The 20,914-nt window shown below is 50.0% G+C and overlaps 1 protein-coding gene across 1 annotated transcript in view; it reads right to left on the reverse strand.

Annotated features, from left to right (window-relative positions):
• Positions 1-2,270: 2,270 nt before the first annotated feature.
• The window catches only part of F13A1 (coagulation factor XIII, A1 polypeptide), a 148,304-nt gene continuing 129,660 nt past the window's right edge, over positions 2,271-20,914 (reverse strand). The window contains exons 13-15 of the mRNA XM_010835833.1: positions 20,381-20,541; positions 9,021-9,157; positions 2,271-4,035 (exon numbers count right to left, since the gene is read on the reverse strand). Coding sequence (XP_010834135.1) covers positions 3,882-4,035; positions 9,021-9,157; positions 20,381-20,541 — 452 coding nt within the window. The 3' untranslated portion in view covers positions 2,271-3,881. The remainder of the gene's footprint in view (positions 4,036-9,020; positions 9,158-20,380; positions 20,542-20,914) is intronic.

Raw genomic sequence — 20,914 nt, forward strand, 5'->3', positions numbered from 1 at the left:
AAGCTCAACATTCAGAAAACGAAGATCATGGCATCCAGTCCCATCACTTCATGGGAAATAGATGGGGAAACAGTGGAAACAGTGGCAGACTTTATTTTTTGGGGCTCCAAAATCACTGCAGATGGTGACAGCAGCCATGAAATTAAAAGATGCTTACTCCTTGGAAGGAAAGTTATGACCAACCTAGATAGCATATTGAAAAGCAGAGACATTACTTTGCCAACAAAGGTCCGTCTAGTCAAGGCTATGGTTTTCCCTGTGGTCATGTATGGATGTGAGAGCTGGACTGTGAAGAAGGCTGAGAGCCGAAGAATTGATGCTTTTGAACTGCGGTGTTGGAGAAGACTCTTGAGAGTCCCTTGGACTGCAAGGAGATGCAACCAGTCCATTCTGAAGGAGATCAGCCCTGGGATTTCTTTGGAAGGAATGATGCTAAAGCTGAAACTCCAGTACTTCGCCACCTCATGCAAAGAGTTGACTCATTGGCAAAGACTCTGATGCTGGGAGGGATTGGGGGCAGGAGGAGAAGGGGATGACAGAGAATGAGATGGCTGGATGGCATCACTGACTCGATGGACATGAGTCTCAGTGAACTCCGGGAGTTGGTGATGGACAGGGAGGCCTGGCGTGCTGGGATCCATGGGGTCGCAAAGAGTCGGACATGACTGAGTGACTGATCTGAACAGAACTGAACTGATACTGCACCTCTTCAAAGAGTCTTGAAAATAAAGTGAAAGTTGCTCAGTCATGTCCAACTCTTTGTGACTCCATGGACTCTACAGTTCATGGAATTCTCCAGGCCAGAATACAGGAGTGGGTAGCCTTTCCCTTCTCCAGGGGATCTTCCAACCCAGGGATCAAACCCAGTTCTCCCGTATTGCAGGCAGATTCTTTACCAGCTGAGCCACAAGGGAAGCTCTCGAAGAGTCTTGAGTTGGTTTTAATTCAGCGTTCTTTAAACTCTGAGAGACATAATGAGATTTAAAGAATGCACAGCAAAGCAGAGACTGACTTCCTTTCAACTCCTACCCACTTGATTTACCCTGATGTGTGGCTACCAGGTCCCTTTAGTTTCTTCATCAAAGGTTGGAAATGATTATTTATTTTAAAGGGTTGATAGAGTAAAATTATTTGAAATACACATATTTATACAATCTCTTTCATCTCTTCCTCTCTTGCTCAACTGTCATCTCTCTCTATCATCTGTCTATATATCTATCTATTATCTATCTCTTTGCATGTGTTGTTATGTCTTGCTTGAAATATCCCCAGAAGAACCTTGTGGACATAAAAGTATTGTTACCCCTCTTTAGTCATCAAAGATTAACACCTATAAACACACATAAGGATTTGTTCAAAGCATAGAGGGCCTGCACAGGTGAAAGCTGGACTTCAGAGTCTCTGCTGCTGCCTGGGATGTTGCTGTTTGTTGTTGTTTGGTCGCTCAGTCATGTCCGATTCTTTTCGACCCCATGGATGTTGCCCACCAGGCTCCTCTGTCCATGGGATTCTCCAGGCAAGAATACCGGAGTGGGTTGCCCTTTCCTTTTCCAGGGGATCTTCCTGACCCAGGGAGAGAACCTAAGCCTTCTGCACCTCCTGCATTGGCAGGTGGCTTCTTTACCACTGAGCCAGCGTGGAAGCCCACGTTGTTTGTTACCAGTGCTAAACTGTGATTTTTTAGAGCCGTGGCATCATTGCACAGTCTAGAGTCTCAGCTGTCAATGGGCGTGGGCTGACTCAAACGTAGGTAGAATAGGTTTTATTCTGAATGCCAACTCCATATCAGTTTGTAACAGCTGGTTGGAGTTCTGCGTGGAGAAGGATTTCGAGGCCCTAAGATGCAGTTGCTCAGTGATGTCAGCCATGAATCTGGGACCTCCTATACATATTTTTCATATAGTTTCCATCTCTGTTCTAAGACGACAAAAGGTGTTCGTCATGATAGGTGTTCATGCTGGCTTGTCCACTGAGTCATCATAATGATTCATGAGATTACTCATGAAAAAAGTGTCTGCACAGATTTTGAAGTTTCTGGAAGCTGATTTTTGAACCAAACTTCCTCCTTAGTTGAGTGAGGTTAATAAAATGTAGAGAGAGCCATGAGGAAGGCTAAGTGTAACGTCATTACCCATTTGAGTTATTTTCCCTCAAGGAGAGATGCTTGTTTCACTCTCCAGGGTGAACCACCTGCTGCCAAGGAAGGGTGGTTTCTCAAGCAGCCGTGGTTAGTAGTATGTTGTATTGAAAAGCAAAAGCCTTCACTTCTGTACAGGTGCAAATACAATCAGATTAGCTTTATTTTAAGCTTTGATTACATTCTAGTTAATAAGAATATACTACAGTAAGCCGGTTTAACAGTCCAGCAAAATGCATTTCATTTTAGAACTGAGCACTGGAAGCCTTGGCAAATGCTGGGAGATTACTTAGTAGAGTTAGGTACGAGGCGTCTGTGAAGGGGACTGGCTAACCCTCATGGATTCCAGTGCCGAAGGCTCAGGAGCCGTCTCAAAGGCCTAGAAATGTGGTTGTAGAGACCACACACAATTCCATTCTGGCGTTCCCCCGGTTCCTCCTCACTATTCGTCTTTCCTTTCTTCTGCTAAGAATCACAATTTACCGACCTAAATCACACTCTAGGCATATCAGTTTGGTAATTTGGACAAAAAAAATCAGCCTTGCAGATAAATATTTGGTCGCCTTGCCTGTTGGAACCTTAGAGCCGAACTCTAGTGATATCCGTGTCCTTTGCCATCGGCTGTACAGTCCCACTGGCTGTTTGCAGGGTGGAGTCTGTTTCAGCTTCTAGCACTTGTGTGCTGAGCTGAGGTCTCAACACGGGGGATGTGAAGCATGAGAGAAGTAGTGGCTGCCCTTCCACATCTGGTCACTAAATCTGCCAGCTTCTCCAACTTGTTGGGTTTATTCTGTCTCTAAAACTGGACCTGGACCTGGGTCATTGTGCCAAAGAGATGCTTCCAGGGAGACAGGTGAAGTACAATCACTAATAAAGGAGGTTAATTCCTCATCCCCACTGTCTTAAGTCGGTCTGGTTAATTTCTAATACTACAGCCCCCAAAGGGTTGAAGTCAGGGCCGTTGGTTCCTCCCGTTCGGGCCATGGTGTGACGCCTCCTAAAAAAAGCACTATAAAACTACATTATTTAATAGATCTGAGATTGCACCTGCTTTCGTATCTCGTCTTCGGGGATTAAGTTCCCCGCAAATGCAATTTGTTAATATGGAGCCACCTCTTCTCACAACGTAAATCTGTGAAATTTGGCAGGCGGTCGCTTTGCCGCAGGTGCAAGATGGAAGACCTTTCCCTGGCTTTGCCAAGAAGAAAAATGATGCTGCACTCAATTCCTGGGGAAGATATTCTGATATGGAGGCTAAAACCTGATTCCAAGAAAGGGGAATAGAATTCTAGGGCCCAAATCATGTCCTTCCCTCCCATTTGGGGAGTATGTGATCCCCAAAAGGCTGAGTAGGGGGATGAGAAGCCCTGTTTTACATGAGGCCACGTATTGAGCAAATCCCCAGGCAAGGGAAGTCCTCTGATGTTGGAGCTGCAGCCATTTGAGATGATAAATGATGACTTTTACTCTTATGAGCTCCGAGAGCCTAATTAGGGCTTAATTAAAGCTAATGCTCAGAATCCTTTGGAAGGTGGGCTGATTAAAAACTACCTTGCGCATTGAATAGCCACACTGAAAAGCGTGTCTTTGAAATACACGCCGTCACCACTCTGGGAGCCTATCCAGTCCTGTCCAGGGCTTCACAGCTAAGTTAAAGCAAGAGCTGACTATTTTTGCATTAGAACTTCCTCAGCCAAGACTACAAGAGGCCAGGTGCCTGGGTCCAGCTCGGCCCCCCGTGCGTCTACATCGAAGGTCGTCTCTGAATCTGCAAGTCCAGCTCGCCGTACACGTGCCTCAGGGAGTCGCTGGTCAGGCTGGCCATCAGCTTCCTGGGGCCGGAGACCCAGGGCCGACACAGCTCTTCCCACTGCACGGTGGAGTTGGGCCGGATTTCCCTGAAAGGATGGAAGAGGCAGGAAAGGTTTTACTCCCCAGAGAGGCAGATCGCGTTTCCCACTGTGAAGGTCTGGGTCACTGGCGCTCTTTCTCTCACTTGATGGTGATTGGAAGACAGAAGGGCCTGGTCGGCCGGTTTCCCAGTCACCACCCGATCAGGGCTCCTATCCGAGGCTCGGTCAGCCACAGCCCCATGGGTCATGGTTCCTTCCACTTGGATGCATCTGCCTGCCTCCTGGTGGACGTGGCCCATGCCGAGAACCCCCAAGCCTCTGCAGTAGCCTCATGAACATGCTCTCAGTTCATGTGGGGGCTAAAGGTCCCTCCGGGGATCAGACTTCTATCTGAATCCACAGCTTCCTATACTGAGGTCGTGATGCTCTTCACTCATTCTGGCCCATCCCCTTGGGACAGACCTGTTCTTGGGCTTGGGATCTGGCCGGCCCTGTTATTTGTGACCCTGCCTCACCCAGCGTGGGTCACTTGCCCACGCACCTTCCTGCTGTGTGTTTGTCATCTGTGGCCGGTGACCTGGGAAATGCCTCTGAGGCTTGGGGGCGTCTCTCTCTGGGGCTCCTCTAGGCATTGGTTTTGAGAATCTCGGTGTCTCCATTAATCTGGCATTTGTTCTTTAGAAATGTGGCTATATACATGATCTCACTGAGTTACAGAAAAGCCATATTATGTGACCAGTGCACACATATAGCCTACATATGGGAGAATTTTTCCAACTCGGTAAATTGATTTTATGATTGAAGCTTTGAAACACACTGACCTCACCATGGGCTTCTTCACCTGTAAACGGTGGGCACTACGAGGTATTGAAGAGGGTGTGGAGAGGGTGAGCGAGCTGGTACTCATGTTGCTCTTGGAACGATGGCAAGATATGGCTAAACGCCACATATTAGATATAAGCTGCTGCTGCCGTGTAATTACTGTTCTACTATTTACCATCAGCTTTGGTCATCGTTTGCAATGCCTGAGCTCTCTGTAACATAACTGAGGATGGTTCTCCCTGCCTGGATGCAGAGAAACAGTTCTCTACCCTTAATTTAAATAGGCGTTTCAATACGAATATAGGTTTCTAGATATTTGTTTCTCAAGAGCAAACCCTGATTCATTCATTCCCTTTTCCTTTGTTTCCCCCAAGTGATCCATCAGGAACATTTTGTGAAATAGCTGTCTGGTTTAAGGATCTGGCCGACGGCCATAGAAGGAAGGTAACTCCCTCAAACAGAAACAGTACCCCCGAGCTTTACTTCATTGAATGAATTGTTGAACGTTAGTCGCTCAGTCGTGTGCGACTCTTTGCAACCCCATGGACTGTAGCCCGCCAGGCTCCTCTGTCTGTGGGATTTCCCAGGCAAGAATAGTGGAGTGGGTTCATTATTTGCTCTAATTCATCAGCTTGCCCCCATAATGGTATTCATCCATGTACCCATGCCCGCTCATGAGTATCATCCAAGATACCCACAAAGAGACACATCCATGTCGAAGTATGCATTTTCCTACAGATAAAGGCCTGCATGCAGAAAGAAAAGCATCATCTCCCCATCTGGGTGAGTGGAGTAATACTGGAAGAGCCCTGTATTCCCAGGGATACGTGTGGTGATAAATGATTCTCAGTAATGTGCTGAGCTATCAGGATGTGCCGGCCATTTGTCATCCTGAACGCAGGCGGGCTTAAGGGATTATGATTACAGTAAGCTGCAACTGCCTTGCTCGTCCTCCTCATGTCCAGCCCCCTGTCCTACTTGAGAGACTCAAAATCTCAAACCACAGCCCAAAGTCGGGGAACTTTCCTCTTAAGATAACTTACTGAACCTGATCGTTTTTTAAAGAAAAAAAAAAAAAAAGCATCTGGAAGAGGAATTATTTGATGTTCTGGAATTATCAAAAGCAGAAACTTGACAGCTATGGGTCTCAGGGGGCAGCACCTCTGAGCATCCAAGGACGGCAGGAGGAAGCACAGAGAGAGCGGTAAGGTGAATCGTCTCAGAGCAGAGTCAGCTGTGCCAAGTGGGCCACGGACAAGGCACCACCTGTTCCCCGTTCAGCTCCCTGCTCGCCAGCACCCGCCTACCAGAGCCTCTGCTTGGAGCTCCAGACCCCCTGCCGCCTAGGGCCCTGGTAGGGGTGTGGATGCCGAGTGGAGTGGGCACTCCCTTGACTATTCAAGGTGTGTATCTGAGGAAAGAATACAGCCCTGTGAAGGGTTCTGGTTGGTCCCAAAGAATTGCACTTGAAGGGTCCAAGTTGTTACACGGACCTGCCACTCTTTGATCAGGTTTTCACAGGACAGGGTACACAGCTGTGTATCAGTCGTCTGACAAGATGGACGTGGGTGCTGGCTGGCTCCTGTCTTGCTTGTGAAGGTGTGAGGAGGAGGAATCAGGAGGAAACAGGGAAAGCAGTGGTCTCCCTAAAGTCCCAAGCCCAGCCTAGATCATAAAACACTTCCTGTATTAACTTATTTCCAATTCCTGGCAGTCTCTGAGAAACAGAGCTTCCCTTGCTTTGCAGAGATCCACCCTCTGGACCTGTATCCCCACGAGAGACTGTGGACCGGGCTCTGTTACTGATGCGCTGGAGATCTGTGTGTTGAAGCGATCACTGATGGAGCCTAAGGCAGAGTGTGGGTGGGACACTGCCTTACGTCCACCATGTAGGGAATGGCCTCCTCCGTCCTTGCCCCAATTCAGCTCCTTTTACCCTTCCCCAATGTCAGGTATTAACCATAAGCAATGCACCTGGACTTCCCAGGTGGCTCAGTGAGAAGAAAGAATCTGCCTGCCAACGCAGGAGACCCAGGAGACAGGGATTAGAGTGTTGGGGTGGGAAGATCCCCTGGAGGAGGGCATGGCTACCCCTCCAGTATTCTTGCCTGGAAAGTCCCATGGAAGAGGAGCCTGGTGGGCCACAGTCCACAGGGTGGCAAAGAGTGAGACACGACTGAGCGCACACGCACCCCTAACGGCCCTGGACACTCAGCCCTCTGGGTCGGTGTCTCGCCAGCGCTGGGCCTCTGCTCGCCGCGGGGCCACCTTTTCCTCTAATGCACAGGTTGCCTCTTTCCTTGCGTTGGCTTGCGACCAAGGTGGGATTCTTGCACAGCCACGGTGTCAAGGTGGCAGGAGGTTCTGGTACCCTCAGATGAAGCTTGTGGGGTTACTGTTGGAGGAGGAAAAATTGGCTCCAGCAGGGGGCTGCTTTGAAGAAGAAACGTGTTTCACTTCGCCTGAGCGATTCTTGCATCTGAGTCGAGTGGGAAGGTGTGAGAACGGGTGAGCGAGACTGTCGTTTCTGACGAAAGTGGGGCACGCTCCTCTGACCTCTTCCGCTAGCTGGAGTTGATTTCTAATTTAATTCCTTTTTTTTTTTTTTTTCCCGGCAGCTTCCCTATTAGCATAGAAGTGTTGTTATATTCTGTGCTTGTGGTGTTTTTTTTTTTTTTTTTTAATTAAAGCACTCAAACTATTTTCTCTGTTGTTTCTTGCATCTGCCGGCATCAGGCCCCTCTTAAATGCTCAGATGCAGAAGCTGTGAGTGCTGTGATTCGACAGAAATGCAGTCTTCAGGGGGCACATCGTCTTAAAGATGTCTCAGAGAGGGTGAAGGAGGGCCTTGCTCTTGTCTTACAGACTCAGAGTCCTCCACAAAGGGAGCTGGGGAAATTCCTAACGTATCTGGGTCGTAAGGCGGTTTCCACATACCTCCCCCTCTTTCTCTGTGCCTTAGAAGGTCACCCCACAGGAAATACGCTGGACTGATGGATGCTGACGGGGCCTTATTTGCGGTAGAAATGAAAGTGATAAACCTCCGAGATTGGGGTCCATTCTGGGTGTCACACTTTAAGAGGAGCCCTGACAAATTGGAGGATGTACGTGAGGGAGGGAGTTGAAACTGCATTAGGGGTGAGGGGAATGAAGCTGGGGAGGAGTAGGGAAGATGCGGGAAGATCAGACAGCGGTTTGCAGACATTTGCAAGCCATCAGGTGGGAGACAAATGTACCTTCTTCTCTGTACGGGTCCAGGTGGCAGACTAGGCCCACTGGTGGGACTGAAAGGTGGAATTGTTTTCCAGCCACTAGAACTATCTGACCATGGAATGGGCTGTCTTGTCTGTGACACTCTTTGTCACTAGAAGTCACAGAAGCTGAGAGCTGTAGGCACAGTCTGACGGTGTGAGGTGTGCCAAAAGCAGACCTTCAAGCAACGGGCCTGGAACGGCTGTTGGTCCCCTAAACAGGAAACCAAGTCTAGAACTCTCCGCTGTTGTTCAGTCGTGTCTGACTCTTTGTGACCTCATGGACTGCAGCAGGCCAGGCTCCTCTGTCCTCCACTCTCTCCTGGAGTTTGTTCAAATTCAAGTCCATTGAGTTGGTGATGCTATCTAAATCATCTCATCCTCTGCCGCCCCCTTCTCCTTTCACTTTCGATCTTTCCCAGCATCAGGGTCTTTCCCGGCATCAGAATTCTCTAGGCTCACCATTTTTTTCTACTGAAAGCAACAATTCTAGAGAGTGCTCGGATTGGTAAGATCTTGGAGTAGGGTTAGAAAGAAAGGACTCCTGCCAGGGTCCTAACTCATAACACCTGACTCATAGTGGGTACCCTGTAAATACTAGAAGAACAAGGCAGTTTGCAAAACTCTTGACTTTGGGGATCTGGAATCAGCCAGCCTACTTCTGGATGCAGACTTATTTCTACACACTGTACAACTTGGGAGAAACCAGTCAGTCTCTCAAAGCTTCAGGTTTCTCCACTGCCAAAGGGAGCTAATAATAGTACCCACCCCATTAGAGTGGTTTTAAGAATTGATGGTGTTGGTCAAACCAACACCCCAAGCCCCAGAGACTTGTAAATAAGGAGGGAGCAGCTTCTCAGACATGTTGACTGGGGGCTAGATGTGAGTTGGGAAAAGATGGAGAAAGAGGAACGTCCCACGGTCCTACCCCAGGTCCCCACCTCCCCCAGTGCTCACCGGAACATCTTCCTCAAGGGTTTCGTCACTCCGGGACCATCCAGGCGGATCCAGACATTGCGAAGCGTCTCTTTTAAAGGATTGGTGAACTCAACCGTCACCACCATGTCGGAACCCACGACCTGAGCACCACGGACCTGAGGAGTGAGTTGGAGGAGAAAGAAGCATGTTAGCCGCACACAAAGCCTCTTTCTGCACCCTTACATCTTTACCCATCTTTGCTTTTCCTTCTGTTTTACAGTGTGGCCATTTTTTGGCAAAGGAGCCAATGTGATGAGGATATTGCTTTGACTGGGGGATACTTGTTGAGAAAAAGACGGAAAATTGCTAATTAGAATCACAGTCTTTTCCTCATTATGAAAACCACCCTAATTAGAGTTCAGGTTATCAACCTCGGCCACTGGCTGTTCCCGGCAGCAGGAGGTGGAAGTGCATTCAGGGTAGCGACAGCTTTCCGCGGCCAGGGAGGACAGGTGGACTCTGCTCCTGGAAAGGGTTCAGGTTTCCTGCCAGGACGGGAGGGATCCCTGAGTTCAAGAGGAAGAAAACGCTCCTGGAGGTACTTGAGAAAGAAATACATCCAAGGAGGGAGTCCTCATCATTGAAGAAGAGGAATCTGAATGCTAAAATAGGCAAAAAAAGACTTTTCCTCCCCAGTCTGGATATCTGAAGCTAGAAGGCTGTTTGGGGTGAGTTTACGTATCACAAGCCTCAGATGTACCGGGTGTGTTCCAGACGTGTACGCACTGCTATATTCAAAATGGAGAACCAACAAGGACCTCCGGTACAGCACTGGGAGCTCTGCTCAATGCTATGTGGCGGCCTGGATGGGAGGGAGTTTGGGGGAGAATGGATGCATGTACATGACATGTCATGTACATACACGTATGTACATACATGTCATGTACATGTATGGCTGAAAGCCCCTTCGCTGCTCACCTGAAAGCATCACAACATTGTTAACTGGCTACATGTCAATACAGAATAAAAAGTTTAAAAAACAGAAGCACTGGGTATGCGGCAAAGCGGCCAGAGTTCCATGACAGCTTCGGGCCTTACTAGCTGTGAGGTCTTGTAAGGTCTCAACCTTTCTGAGACTCAGTTTTCTGAAACAAGGTGGATGTTCCTATGGGGTAATTGTTGTAGAACACTATTATTAGGGTTGCTATTAGTATTATTTCGGTCCTTATGCTATTCACGATGTATAATACTGCACGCTTGGGACTATCTGCTTTCCCAGCACTGACACCAGGTGCTAGGAAACGGCTAGGAGCATTTGTTTGTTGGTTTCGGGGCTTGGTATGCCAGACAGATGGATCTGTGCAAACTCTGAATTACTGGGGAACAAGATAATAAAACTAGTCCTTCCCTCTTAGGAAAGGATCAGGATGAGACAATACATATAAAGCAGCTAACGCAATGGCTGGCTCAAAACAGTACAGGCTCAACTACATCATTTGGATTAGCAATACTTGGGGTATTTTCCTTTATTCACTTCGTTTTAGCCCACTTTCAACTCCAGCATCTAGCTGGTGTCCAGTAAATATGTGCTCTATTAAATCGACTGCTTAAAAAGGAAATGTATTGGTTGTTTGAGTTTTCCATGTAGCAACCCAGCTATTATACTACATTATTTCTTTAAGCAGTGTATGACATAGGAAAAGTCAAATGGAAATGAGCCTTGCTAGAACAGAGAGAAAAAGGAGGGACTTTGCCCCAAGAAGATTCTCCCTTATTGACTCTGCTGCTGCTGCTGCTAAGTCGCTTCAGTCGTGTCCGACTCTGTGCGACCCCATAGATGGCAGCCCACTAGGCTCCTCTGTCCCTGGGATTCTGCAGGCAAGAATACTGGAGTGGGTTGCCATTTCCTTCTCCAATGCATTAAAGTGAAAAGTGAAAGTGAAGTCATTCAGTCTAGTGAGTAGTAATAGTGAGTGTTAGTCGTTCAGTCATGTACGGCTCTTCTGTGACCCCATGGACTGTAGCCTGCCAGGCTCCTCTGTCCATGGAAATTCTCAGGCAAGGATCCTGGAGTGAGTTGCCATTCCTTTCTCCAGGGGATCTTCCCAACCCAGGGGTTGAACCTGGGAGACTCTAGAGTGAAGGGTAAAATCTTATGACTTTACTCTTTGGGACACATTGATAACTAAAACTATAACTAAAAATCTATAAGAAAAAGGAAAATTATAGCCAATTGTCCGTGGTTATTACTGTCAAACCTCGACCCCCTAAGGTGGGATGGGTGGAGAGCTGGAAAGAGGAGTCAGGGGTGGAGCGGGCATGGATGACGGTGGAGAGGACAGCAGGTGGTGTCACCTACGAAGCAAGGACTGTGTGCCAAGCAGTGTCTCCTGAGTGGTCCTCAACCTGGCGTGCACAGCAGAATGCAAAGCTGGGCACATCTGGGGATGCTTTGGTCTCTGCAGGAGTCCTGGAGCCAGTCCCCATGGTACAAGGGATGGATGTATAAAAGTCCATTATTGGGATACTTTACATAGAATCTTTGGCTTAATTCTCAAGTTCATCCAACATATTTTTCCTAAGGAAAAAAAACCTCAGAACACTTTTTGGTTTCTAAAAATAGAGGATAAAGATAACATTTACAAAAGCTGTCTAAATTGAAGACAGTAGAACTGCTTCAGAGACACTACTGGCGAAAGCATTTGCTATGATCACTTTGATTTTGGAGGAAAAATATTTTGGAGCCATCTGCTTTCTTCATGGCATTCTACTGCAATTACAGGAACCTTAGAGAAACCTGATAGCAGCTACTGACCTTTCCTTCTACAGACAAACACAGTGACAAATGCAGGATGCATGCACACCTTGCATGTGGCTTCAGGGGGTTCATTACAGGCCAGGACGTGTGTGGCCCTCAGGGGCCTGGTGGTTAAGGATCCTTTACATACGGGTAGGCTAGCTCTACAGGAAGACCCTTCTGCTGTGGAAAGTGGGTCACAGGTGACTGATGGCAGAGATAGGGGGATTTAGTATTTGAGAGATTGGCCCAGTGTCTGGGCCTTCAGAGACGGGCTGTAGGTCTGAGTATGATTAGGATATGAAGTCTTAGATAATTTCATGTATTGTGCCGAATCAGTTTGCTCCTAGATATGGTCTCTGTTACTAGCTGCTGGAGGGGTACATAAGTAAGTACTTCCCAGCCTTCCCTGATACTGGAGCAGGGAGCAGGCTGCGATGAAAGGGGGGCCCTTCTCAGATCGTGGAGAGTTTCTTCTGCAATTAACAAAGATCCAGCATCCCTTTCCTGACATTTGTCTCCTGCCCCTGGAATTTAAACGTCCTTGGCCTGACTGCTGAGAAGACAATGAAATTTAGAAACTCAAACCAAACTGAACATTAAAAACCCAACATTCAACATCACCATCTTCTGCTTAGGCAATATTTCCTCCTCCTTTTGAGGAAAATGGAGAATATACGTAGGATCTTCAAAGTATATGTTGGTTTACACGATGCGCCACGCACAGCGTGTACTCACTGAACAGACGACCAGCCGTTACTTGGACCAGGGGACAGGATGAAACATACATCATCCTCAGGGACAGCAAACACTTCTGCGCTCCGATTTTCCCCAATATTCCATTTAAAGTATTTCCGTTTTTTTATATTGACATAAAATATGATACTTTTTCAAGTTAAACTACCATTCACCAATATTGACGTACTGAGTCCTTGTTTTTTTTCATGATAAAGATCAATATTCTGATTCTTTGGTAAACAAGAAAGTTACTAACACACACACACACACACTTTTAGGAAAGAACTGCTTTTTAAGAAATCACAAGATCTTCCAATGGAGTATATGCTTTACAATATATATAGCTATATTCAAAATCAAAACTGAAATGAAGGAAAAGTTTGACAAAGAATGAGCTTAGTTGTCAATATAATTCACATGATTTATTAGTTCACCTCACAGTGCTTATTTCAGGGGCTGCCAGTCATGTCTTCCGTGACTTATCACTGGAAAATGAACTTTTCCCTCCTCCCACTACGGGGAGCGTTATCACTGCTGGTAACGAGCAGTTGCTTGTTTGTGAATCATACTCACCAACACCACCATGGCTGTTTCTCTCTAGCCCAGCTGAATTGGCATAGACTAAATAATGCAAATGGTTTTACAACAGTCAGCCACTGTTCCAAGACTGTCCAGTATGGTATCTGCCAGCCCCATGGGGCTATTTAAATGTTTAAATGAATTTAAATTAAATTAAGTAAAAACTCAGTTCCTCACTTGTACGAGCCGCAGTTCAAGTACTCAGCAGCTACATGTGTCCAGTGGCTCTCGTACTGAACAGTGCGTATTTAGGGTATTCCAGTAATTAGGGAACATCCTACTGGGCTTCCCTTGTAGCTCAGTTGGTAAAGAATCTGCCTACAAGGCAGGAGACGCAGGTTCGATTCTTGGGTTGGGAAGATCTCCTGGAGAAGGAACTGGCAACCCACTCCAGTGTTCTTGCCTGGAGAATCCCATGGACTGAAGCCTGCCAATTCCTCTGCCCATGGGATCGCAAGAGTTGGACACACCTTAGTGAGTACCACCACCACCACCTCCTAGACAATGGTGATGTAAGGGATTTACTCACATTAACTCATTTAATCCTCACAACCCTATGAAGTAGATGAGGAAAGTGAGGCCCAGAGAAGTGAAGTGACCTGTTCCAGGTCACACAGCAAGTGGGGGAAGGGAGACTCTGCACCGACCCTGACTAGTAATGGCAGGGACAGCAGCTCATGGCACGTTCAGGGTCCGTACAGTGATGCAGGCGCCCTGCTCACCTCTGTGCTCCCTTTATCTTGGGTGACCCTCTGTGGACTTGGCGGAGGGCAGTAACATCATCCTCATTCTACTGACACGAAATGAAACATTGAAGATAAACAAAATGCCCACATTACAGACCCTGGATGTCGGCAGGATCCAGATAGGAATCTAGGTCTTTCTGACTCCAGGGCATTCATCTTTAAACGCTGCACACCCTGTCATCTCTGACAGCAGAGAGGCAAAAATAGTAACTTCCTTTTTCGCTGAAAGGAGTCTATTTCCTGAAATCCACTGAAGAGTCATTTGCAGTATTAGCTTTCGCCGTCGCTGAACGACCAGTGGAGCTCGGTGACTACAACTTGATCCTGAACTAAATTTGAAAACATGTATACAACTCAACTCCTTCTTTCCGACTTTACAGGGAAAGAATCAGATCTCTATGCCAGAGTCAAACGTGGCAAGGTAACCCTGGGGCTCTGACACAGCTGTCTTACTTGACGATAACAGTCTTCTCTAAGTGGGGTAAAGATAGAGTTATCGTTTCAAAGGACATCTAGTAGCTCAAGCACAGCGTGGTCATATGACGAGGTAGACGAGATTCGTTATCCTTGATGTTCTACTTTGCCTGCGTGTTTGTTTTTAAGAATAGAAAATAGCAAGCAGGAATGCAGAGGGAACACGTCTGAGGCAGCCCAGTTACCCGCGACTCTCACTTTCCTTCTCACACATACGCCAAGAGGGAGGTGGAGAGGCGCGCCTCACAGTGGAGCCCTGGGGGTTCGCGCTCCTGGCCGTGGGGTGCAGACGGCCTGACCCTCCGGGACCGGCAGAGGATGGAGAGAGACGCAGCTACCTGAGCAGGTGAAGCCACGGCTGGTCTGGACCCTCCCGGGTCCCAGAATATTGATCAATCAGAATATTGATCTGGGCTTCACCTGCTCGGAGCCCGTCAGGGTGGGCCTTCACATGGACTTTGGTCTCTCGCTACAGGGGGTTCAGGGCAGTGCTGAGGAGACCCCTGCGGGGAGGAGCCAGAGACAGCGAGCACAGTGGGCAAGCCGAGGGGAAGGTGGGCTGCCCTCAGCATCTGAAGCCCGGTGGCCGCTGCTGTGCATCCCCAGGCCAGTCACTTGACTTCTCTGGGCCTCGGTTTCTCACGAGGCTCCTGGGAGGATTCCGCATGATACCTTGCGCAGCACAGCATCCGAAAGCCGGCCTTTCTTGACTCTAAATGTTGTGGAGGTTCAAAGGGAGACCGCGCTGCCAGGGTGACCAGGAGAACTTTCTCATCCGCACGTTCCCCCGTGGGGAGTGACGTGGGTTTGGGTTCTCAGGGGCCGAAGCCGAGAAGCGCATGGGAGAGAAGCCAGCAGCTTCCACCGGCGCCTTCCAAAGAGACGCAGGAAAGCCCACTCCAGCCGCCTCGCCCTGCCGCCCACTGCAGGGCCATGCATGCGGCAGGGCTGCGTCCTGGTGACCGGGACCCGTACCGACAGAGTCGCGGAGAAACATTGGGAGGCTGGGAGGAGAGAAGGTTTAGGGTTTGGGGTTGGGAATAATTAGAGCTCAGAGTTTTGCTCTTGTTTTTTTTTTTCTTTTTTTCTTTTTTTGCCTTGATGGAAATTTCCAGGTATTTGGGCTCTCACAAGAACAGAGTGAAATGGCAGTTGAGTCTCACAGTTTGCCTGGTGGCCGTCCAGCACCTGGGGGACACTAGTTAGTCCTCAGGAGGCCCCCAGTTTGGATAAAGGGTATGAACTGGGATGTTGGGGTCCCGGCCTCAGCAGCCACCACGGCCCCAGGCCCCCTGGCTCTTCTCTGGTTACATTCGGGGCTTCCTGGAGCACCGGCAGGAGGCGGGCGAGGAGGATGCTACAGGTGGCCTCAGGTTAGTTAGGCCCCAGGGGGAGCACAGGGGTTGTTAAGAGAAACCAAGAAAGCGTCTTGATTCAGGAGCCATCTGGGCGAGCAGCCAGCCCCGAGCTTCTGTGCTTGTTAGGAGAGGGAGCCCCTCTTCCCTGGCAAACGCGTTCCTCATTCACAGGAGGAAACAGGTTCTGCTGGTGTTTGAGGATGTTCTACAGCAGCTGCAGGACGTTCCTACGAGATGGACGCGCCTACGAGATGATCCTAAGGAGGCGGTGGGACCTGAGCTGTTTTCAATGGCACTGGGAGGGGTTCGTTGCCCAGATACTGAGAGGAGGTCTTAGTAGGAGGTCTGAGGTGTGTGACCACCTCTCCTCGCCCACCCCCCTCCCCAAGGCTCCTCCAGGCTCTTCGGGACGGGCCTCCCCCTCAGGACAGTCCCATAGGTAACCGTGCACATGCTCAACACCCAGGGCGCAGGTCCGATGCCACCAGGCGAGCGTTACCGTCCCTCTAGCCCGTGGGCCCTGCTGCCTGGAGCACTTCTCGGTGCAGGATCCCAGCGCAGAGAGGATGGGGCGGGGCGGGAGCGGACTCTTGCCGGCAACCACCAGGTCCTGGGCCAGGCTGAGCGCTCAGAAACAGCACACGTTCAGTCCCCGACAATGCGTTGTTTTACACATGATTACGATTAATAACGGGGCGAGTATTAACGATTGTTGTTCAGTCGCTCAGTCGTGTCAGATTCTTGGCAACCCCAGGGACTGTAGCCCGCCAAGCTCCTCTGTCCATGGGATTTCCCAGGCAAGAATACTGGAGTGGGTTGCCGTTTCCACCTCCAGCGGATCTTCCCAGGGATCAAACCTACGTCTCCTACCTTGGCAGGTGGGTTCTTTACCACTGGGCCAGCCCACTGGGCATTCACCATGACAGAGGTACCGTGTTCAGCTCTTTGTGAGAGTTATTTCTATTATCCCTCCCAGTAGCCTACAGGTCAGCAATACTACTGGACCATTGTACAGCTGAGGTGTTGAGGAACTGACCCAAAGCTGCCCAGGTAGGATGAGGAACCCAGGGGGCCCGGCCATCCAAGCCCCGTGCTCTGGGGCTTCTCTACAAAAGGTATTCTTGCTCTGGTTGACCTGGGTGAGGACATGAACCTTGGGACCCTTCTCTGCTCTCTGAGACCGGGAGGAAAGCCCCTGGCACAGTGCTCCAGGTCCCGCACCAGCCTCCACCCTGTGGGCCAGCTGAATCCCTGTGTTGTCCTCTCCTATCCCCCAAATAGCCCTTCATTAACCATCAAGATCATCAGGGCTTCCCTGGTGGCTCAGCTGGTAGAGAATCCGCCTGCAATGCGGGAGACTTGGGTTCGATCCCTGGGTTGGGAAGATCCCCCAGAGAAGGGAAAGGCTACCCACTCCAGTGTTCTGGCCTGGAGAATTCCCTGGACTGTATAGTCAGTCCATAGGGTCACAAATAGTTGGACACAACTGAGTGACTTTCACTTCAACCATCAAAATGCTGAAGAATCTTTTCCTGACTTAAAGCCTCTTACAACAATCAACACATGGGAAGGCAGAGAAAAATTCTACATCTGATTTTAATAAAATATATTTTTCTCATCAAAATATTTTGATAGCCTGGGAAAAGAGATATGTGCTCATTAAAGTTTAATGACTCTCTCCTGCCGTTTTCCATATGAGGCTCACACACTGTGACTCACGCGTGGTGGGTGCAGGGAACAGTTAACTGGGAGCACAATTTAACCCAGTTCCCATCTCTGTGGTCACAGGAGACATGCGAGATATGGTCACATGCGAGGTGGGGTTCTTAGGCGGCAAGGACGTGTCCACTGGCCTGAGCACTTTGGTTGACTTGATGTGGATCCAGACAGGTGGGCCCCATCGTGGTCCAGGTTGGTCTCTATTCGCTCCAGAAAGGAGGGGGAGGCCAAGAACAGCTGCAAACTTGCACTCAGGCAGCTCCAGCCCTGAGGCTGAGCCAGGGTGCCCAGAAGACAGAGCTCTGGGCACAGGCTTGAAGGGAAAAGAGAAATGCAGGAGGCTCTGGGACCCCAGCCAGGCAGCACATTTCTGCAGTCAGGGCCTCTCACAGCTCAGGGACCCCTGGTGGCTTTCAGGGCGCCAGGCACCTCACCCAGGAGCACGTCTTCACCTGCTCCCGCTGAGCTCATCTTCGGGGCTGATGTGGTCAGTGAGGTTAGTGGTTAGGGAATGCATACGTGACCGCGCTCCTGCCTCCTTTCCTGAACACACCTGAACGGAGGCCAGGCTTTCCCTCTCTCTCCTGCTGGAGTCCAGCCAAGTGGCCCTGTCGTTGCTGTTCAGTCACTCAATCGTGTCCAATGCTTTGCAACCCTATGGACTGTAGCCCTCCAGGTGCCTCTGTCCATGGGATTCTCCAGGCAAGAATACTGGAGCGGGTTGCCACGCCCTCCTCCAGGGAATCTTCCTGACCCAGGGATTGAACCTGTATCTCCTGCATTGCAGGCGGATTCTTCACCACTGAGCCACCGGGGAAGTCCTACCTCTAAATAAGTTTCCTCTAAGAACTGCATTCCTGATGTGCTTACAGAGATAAAAGACAAAACAAATATAAGAACAAGCACCCCCTGCAGCTCTTGGTCAACTATACCATCCCGGCCCAGGTCACTCGAGCTGGAAGAGAAGGGATTTGGGTTCTGCCCCTGGGGAATTGAGCTGCCATCTAAGTACACTCGGAAGACGACTCACCAATAATCCTTCAATTAATAATGTCTAAGAGATGAAAGTTATCAGCTTCCTTTATAGGCCCAGTTTATTATCAGCAGTGCAATTAAATTCTATTTTGTGCTGCGGTTTGAGCACTTCCCATCTGGGAAGTCTCTCTCCTGAGTCCTTCACGGGGACAAGCTGTCGGTGCCTAATTAGGTGAGCACGCAGGCCTTGCCTCTGGTGGGCAAGGTTCGGAGGTGGAGTTCTGAACAGGAGCGGGAAGGGAAGCCTCGCCGACCCCTGGGAGGGGCCTGCAGGGGACCGCGTGGCTTCTGGGAGAACTCACCAGGAGGGGGGCGCCCCGTGCGTGGTGAGCAGGCCCCGGTCACAGCACCCCCGAGTTCCCGTTCTCAGGGGGGTGGCGGTGCCTCTGGAGGACCCCCAACACCACCCCTCCGTTTTGTATATTCTCCTGCTCTGCCTGCAGAGCCTGCAGCCCTCGTTTCTGTTCTGTGTCTTCAGGCCTCTGGTGGGATGCTGCTGTGACGGGCCCAGAAGAAGGGGCTGAGGTGGAAGAACCAAGGAGGTGTCAGGATTCCAGCCTTTCTAGAAAAGGAGGGTCCAGGGTTCTCTGCCTCTGGGAGCCCAAGTTTCAGCCTAGCGGCACCCATCGCAGGGTAGCCCTCGGATAGATTACCATCCACAGGGCATGGACCCAGGGAAGGCTGCCATTCTGAGCACTACACAACAGTGACCAGCTTTACAAGTGACTCAGAGCAGGAATTTGTAAGACACAGGGCTTCACTGCCCCTCCCCGCCCGCCCCCTCCAGAGGCTTTAAAATACAGGTGACTCCAAGACTTTGATTACCCACCACGTTAGAGGAACGCACCTTGATTTGTGCTCATCACTCTTAATCACTTGGGAAGGTCTCTGAGCCCTGGACAAGGCTGACATGAGATGTCACGCCCAAGGACCCCGCTGGAGGCCCAGGCTTCTGCTCCCAGGGCAGGATGGGTCTCCGGGATGTGGGTGCCGAAGCTGCTGATGCTCCTGAGACGTGGGAACAGCAGGCCGCCACATTTATTTCTCCTCCCACCTGTGCCCAGCACCCCTCTGCCAAGTGCCTTTAAGTCATCTGGGCAGAGGTTTCCGCTGAGACAGATGTTAAATGGTGAAAATGGAGAGGCAAATGTTACAGCTACCAGCGGGACTTCCCTGGCGGCCCAGTGGTGGAGAGTCTCCACTTCCAATGCAGGAGCTGTGGGTTTGAACTAAGAGCCCACATGCCATGTGGCAAGGCCAAAACCACACATAAATAAAATAAATAAAAATAAAAGAAAAAGGGACTAACAGCTAAATTAAAAATTATTTTAAAAAATGAACTACTAGCCAAACAGGCAATACATGGGAAAGTCAGAAGAGCGGCTGTCCTGGTGACGGGGGGAGTAATTGACGGGAAGAGGCGTGCGGGAGCTTCCTAGGGAGCCGTGTGGTGGAATCCTCCGTGTCCGCCTCTGGCCGGTGGTGGCCAGGTGTGTCACAAATGAAACGCCGTGGCCGCCAGGCGGACGTTCCGGTCTGTGCGTTCTGCTGTACGCAGTGAGCACCCCACGGGCAGCAGCACACGTGGGAGGGGATCCAGGCAGCTGCTGAGGCCACGCCTGACCCACTTGATTCTGGAGACACTGAGTTCTATCTGTGCCCTTTACACATCTCCATCTTCCCCCACAAGTGTGTTTATACCCACAGGCTATATTTATATCTGCAGCCACATCTATATATTTAAATCTGGAGAGGAGAGAAAAGTGTTACATGTGCACATCTATTTATAGGGCAGTTCACTTCTTTCAAAGAACAGGAGGATCCTAGCTCCTCTTCTCTGCAGGGGGAGCAGGACACAAGACACACGCTCGCACACGCACATTCACAAGCACGAAGGCCGGGGGCCTCAGCAGCAGCCTCGCCTTCCTGCCTGGCTGAGATACAGCAACTGACCTTGATGACAACCTTGGGGACCGTCAGCGCAATGGACTTCTGCTTGGCCAGAACGTCCCTGGTCTCGTTGACTCGAGCCGTGACAAAGAAGTGCAGGAAGGCCTGCTCCAGCAGCTGGCCCATGTACTCGCCCGCTCCGATCAGCACCTCCTCTCTCTTGACTGGAGAGAAGAAACACAAACGTGCCGGTGTCAGAACCTGGGAGGAGATGCTCCCTGCTTCCCCGAAGGCCCCGTCTTCTCCCCGTTGGCACAGCCTCCACCAGGGGAGGGCGAGCGGAACACAGAGTCCCTCAGGGACAAGGAGCACTCCGGAAATGGAACACTCAGTCAAGCCTTCCTAGAGAAAACGTGTCCCGTCTTCCCAGCAGTGATTTTGCTCTTGTATTAATAAAACGCAGCACGACAAAGAGGTTTAAAACCAAGGACCGGAAGGCTTTAGCTGCGGCTGCTTGGACCTGTGCACGAACAGCTCCGTGACAGCAGACGGGGCGGGGATGCCCACGGCCCCGGTGCCCAGCGCCCTCCTGAGATA

This window comes from Bison bison, unplaced genomic scaffold, assembly GCF_000754665.1.
Source record: "Bison bison bison isolate TAMUID 2011002044 unplaced genomic scaffold, Bison_UMD1.0 scf7180017864053, whole genome shotgun sequence".
Lineage (NCBI taxonomy): Eukaryota > Metazoa > Chordata > Mammalia > Artiodactyla > Bovidae > Bison > Bison bison.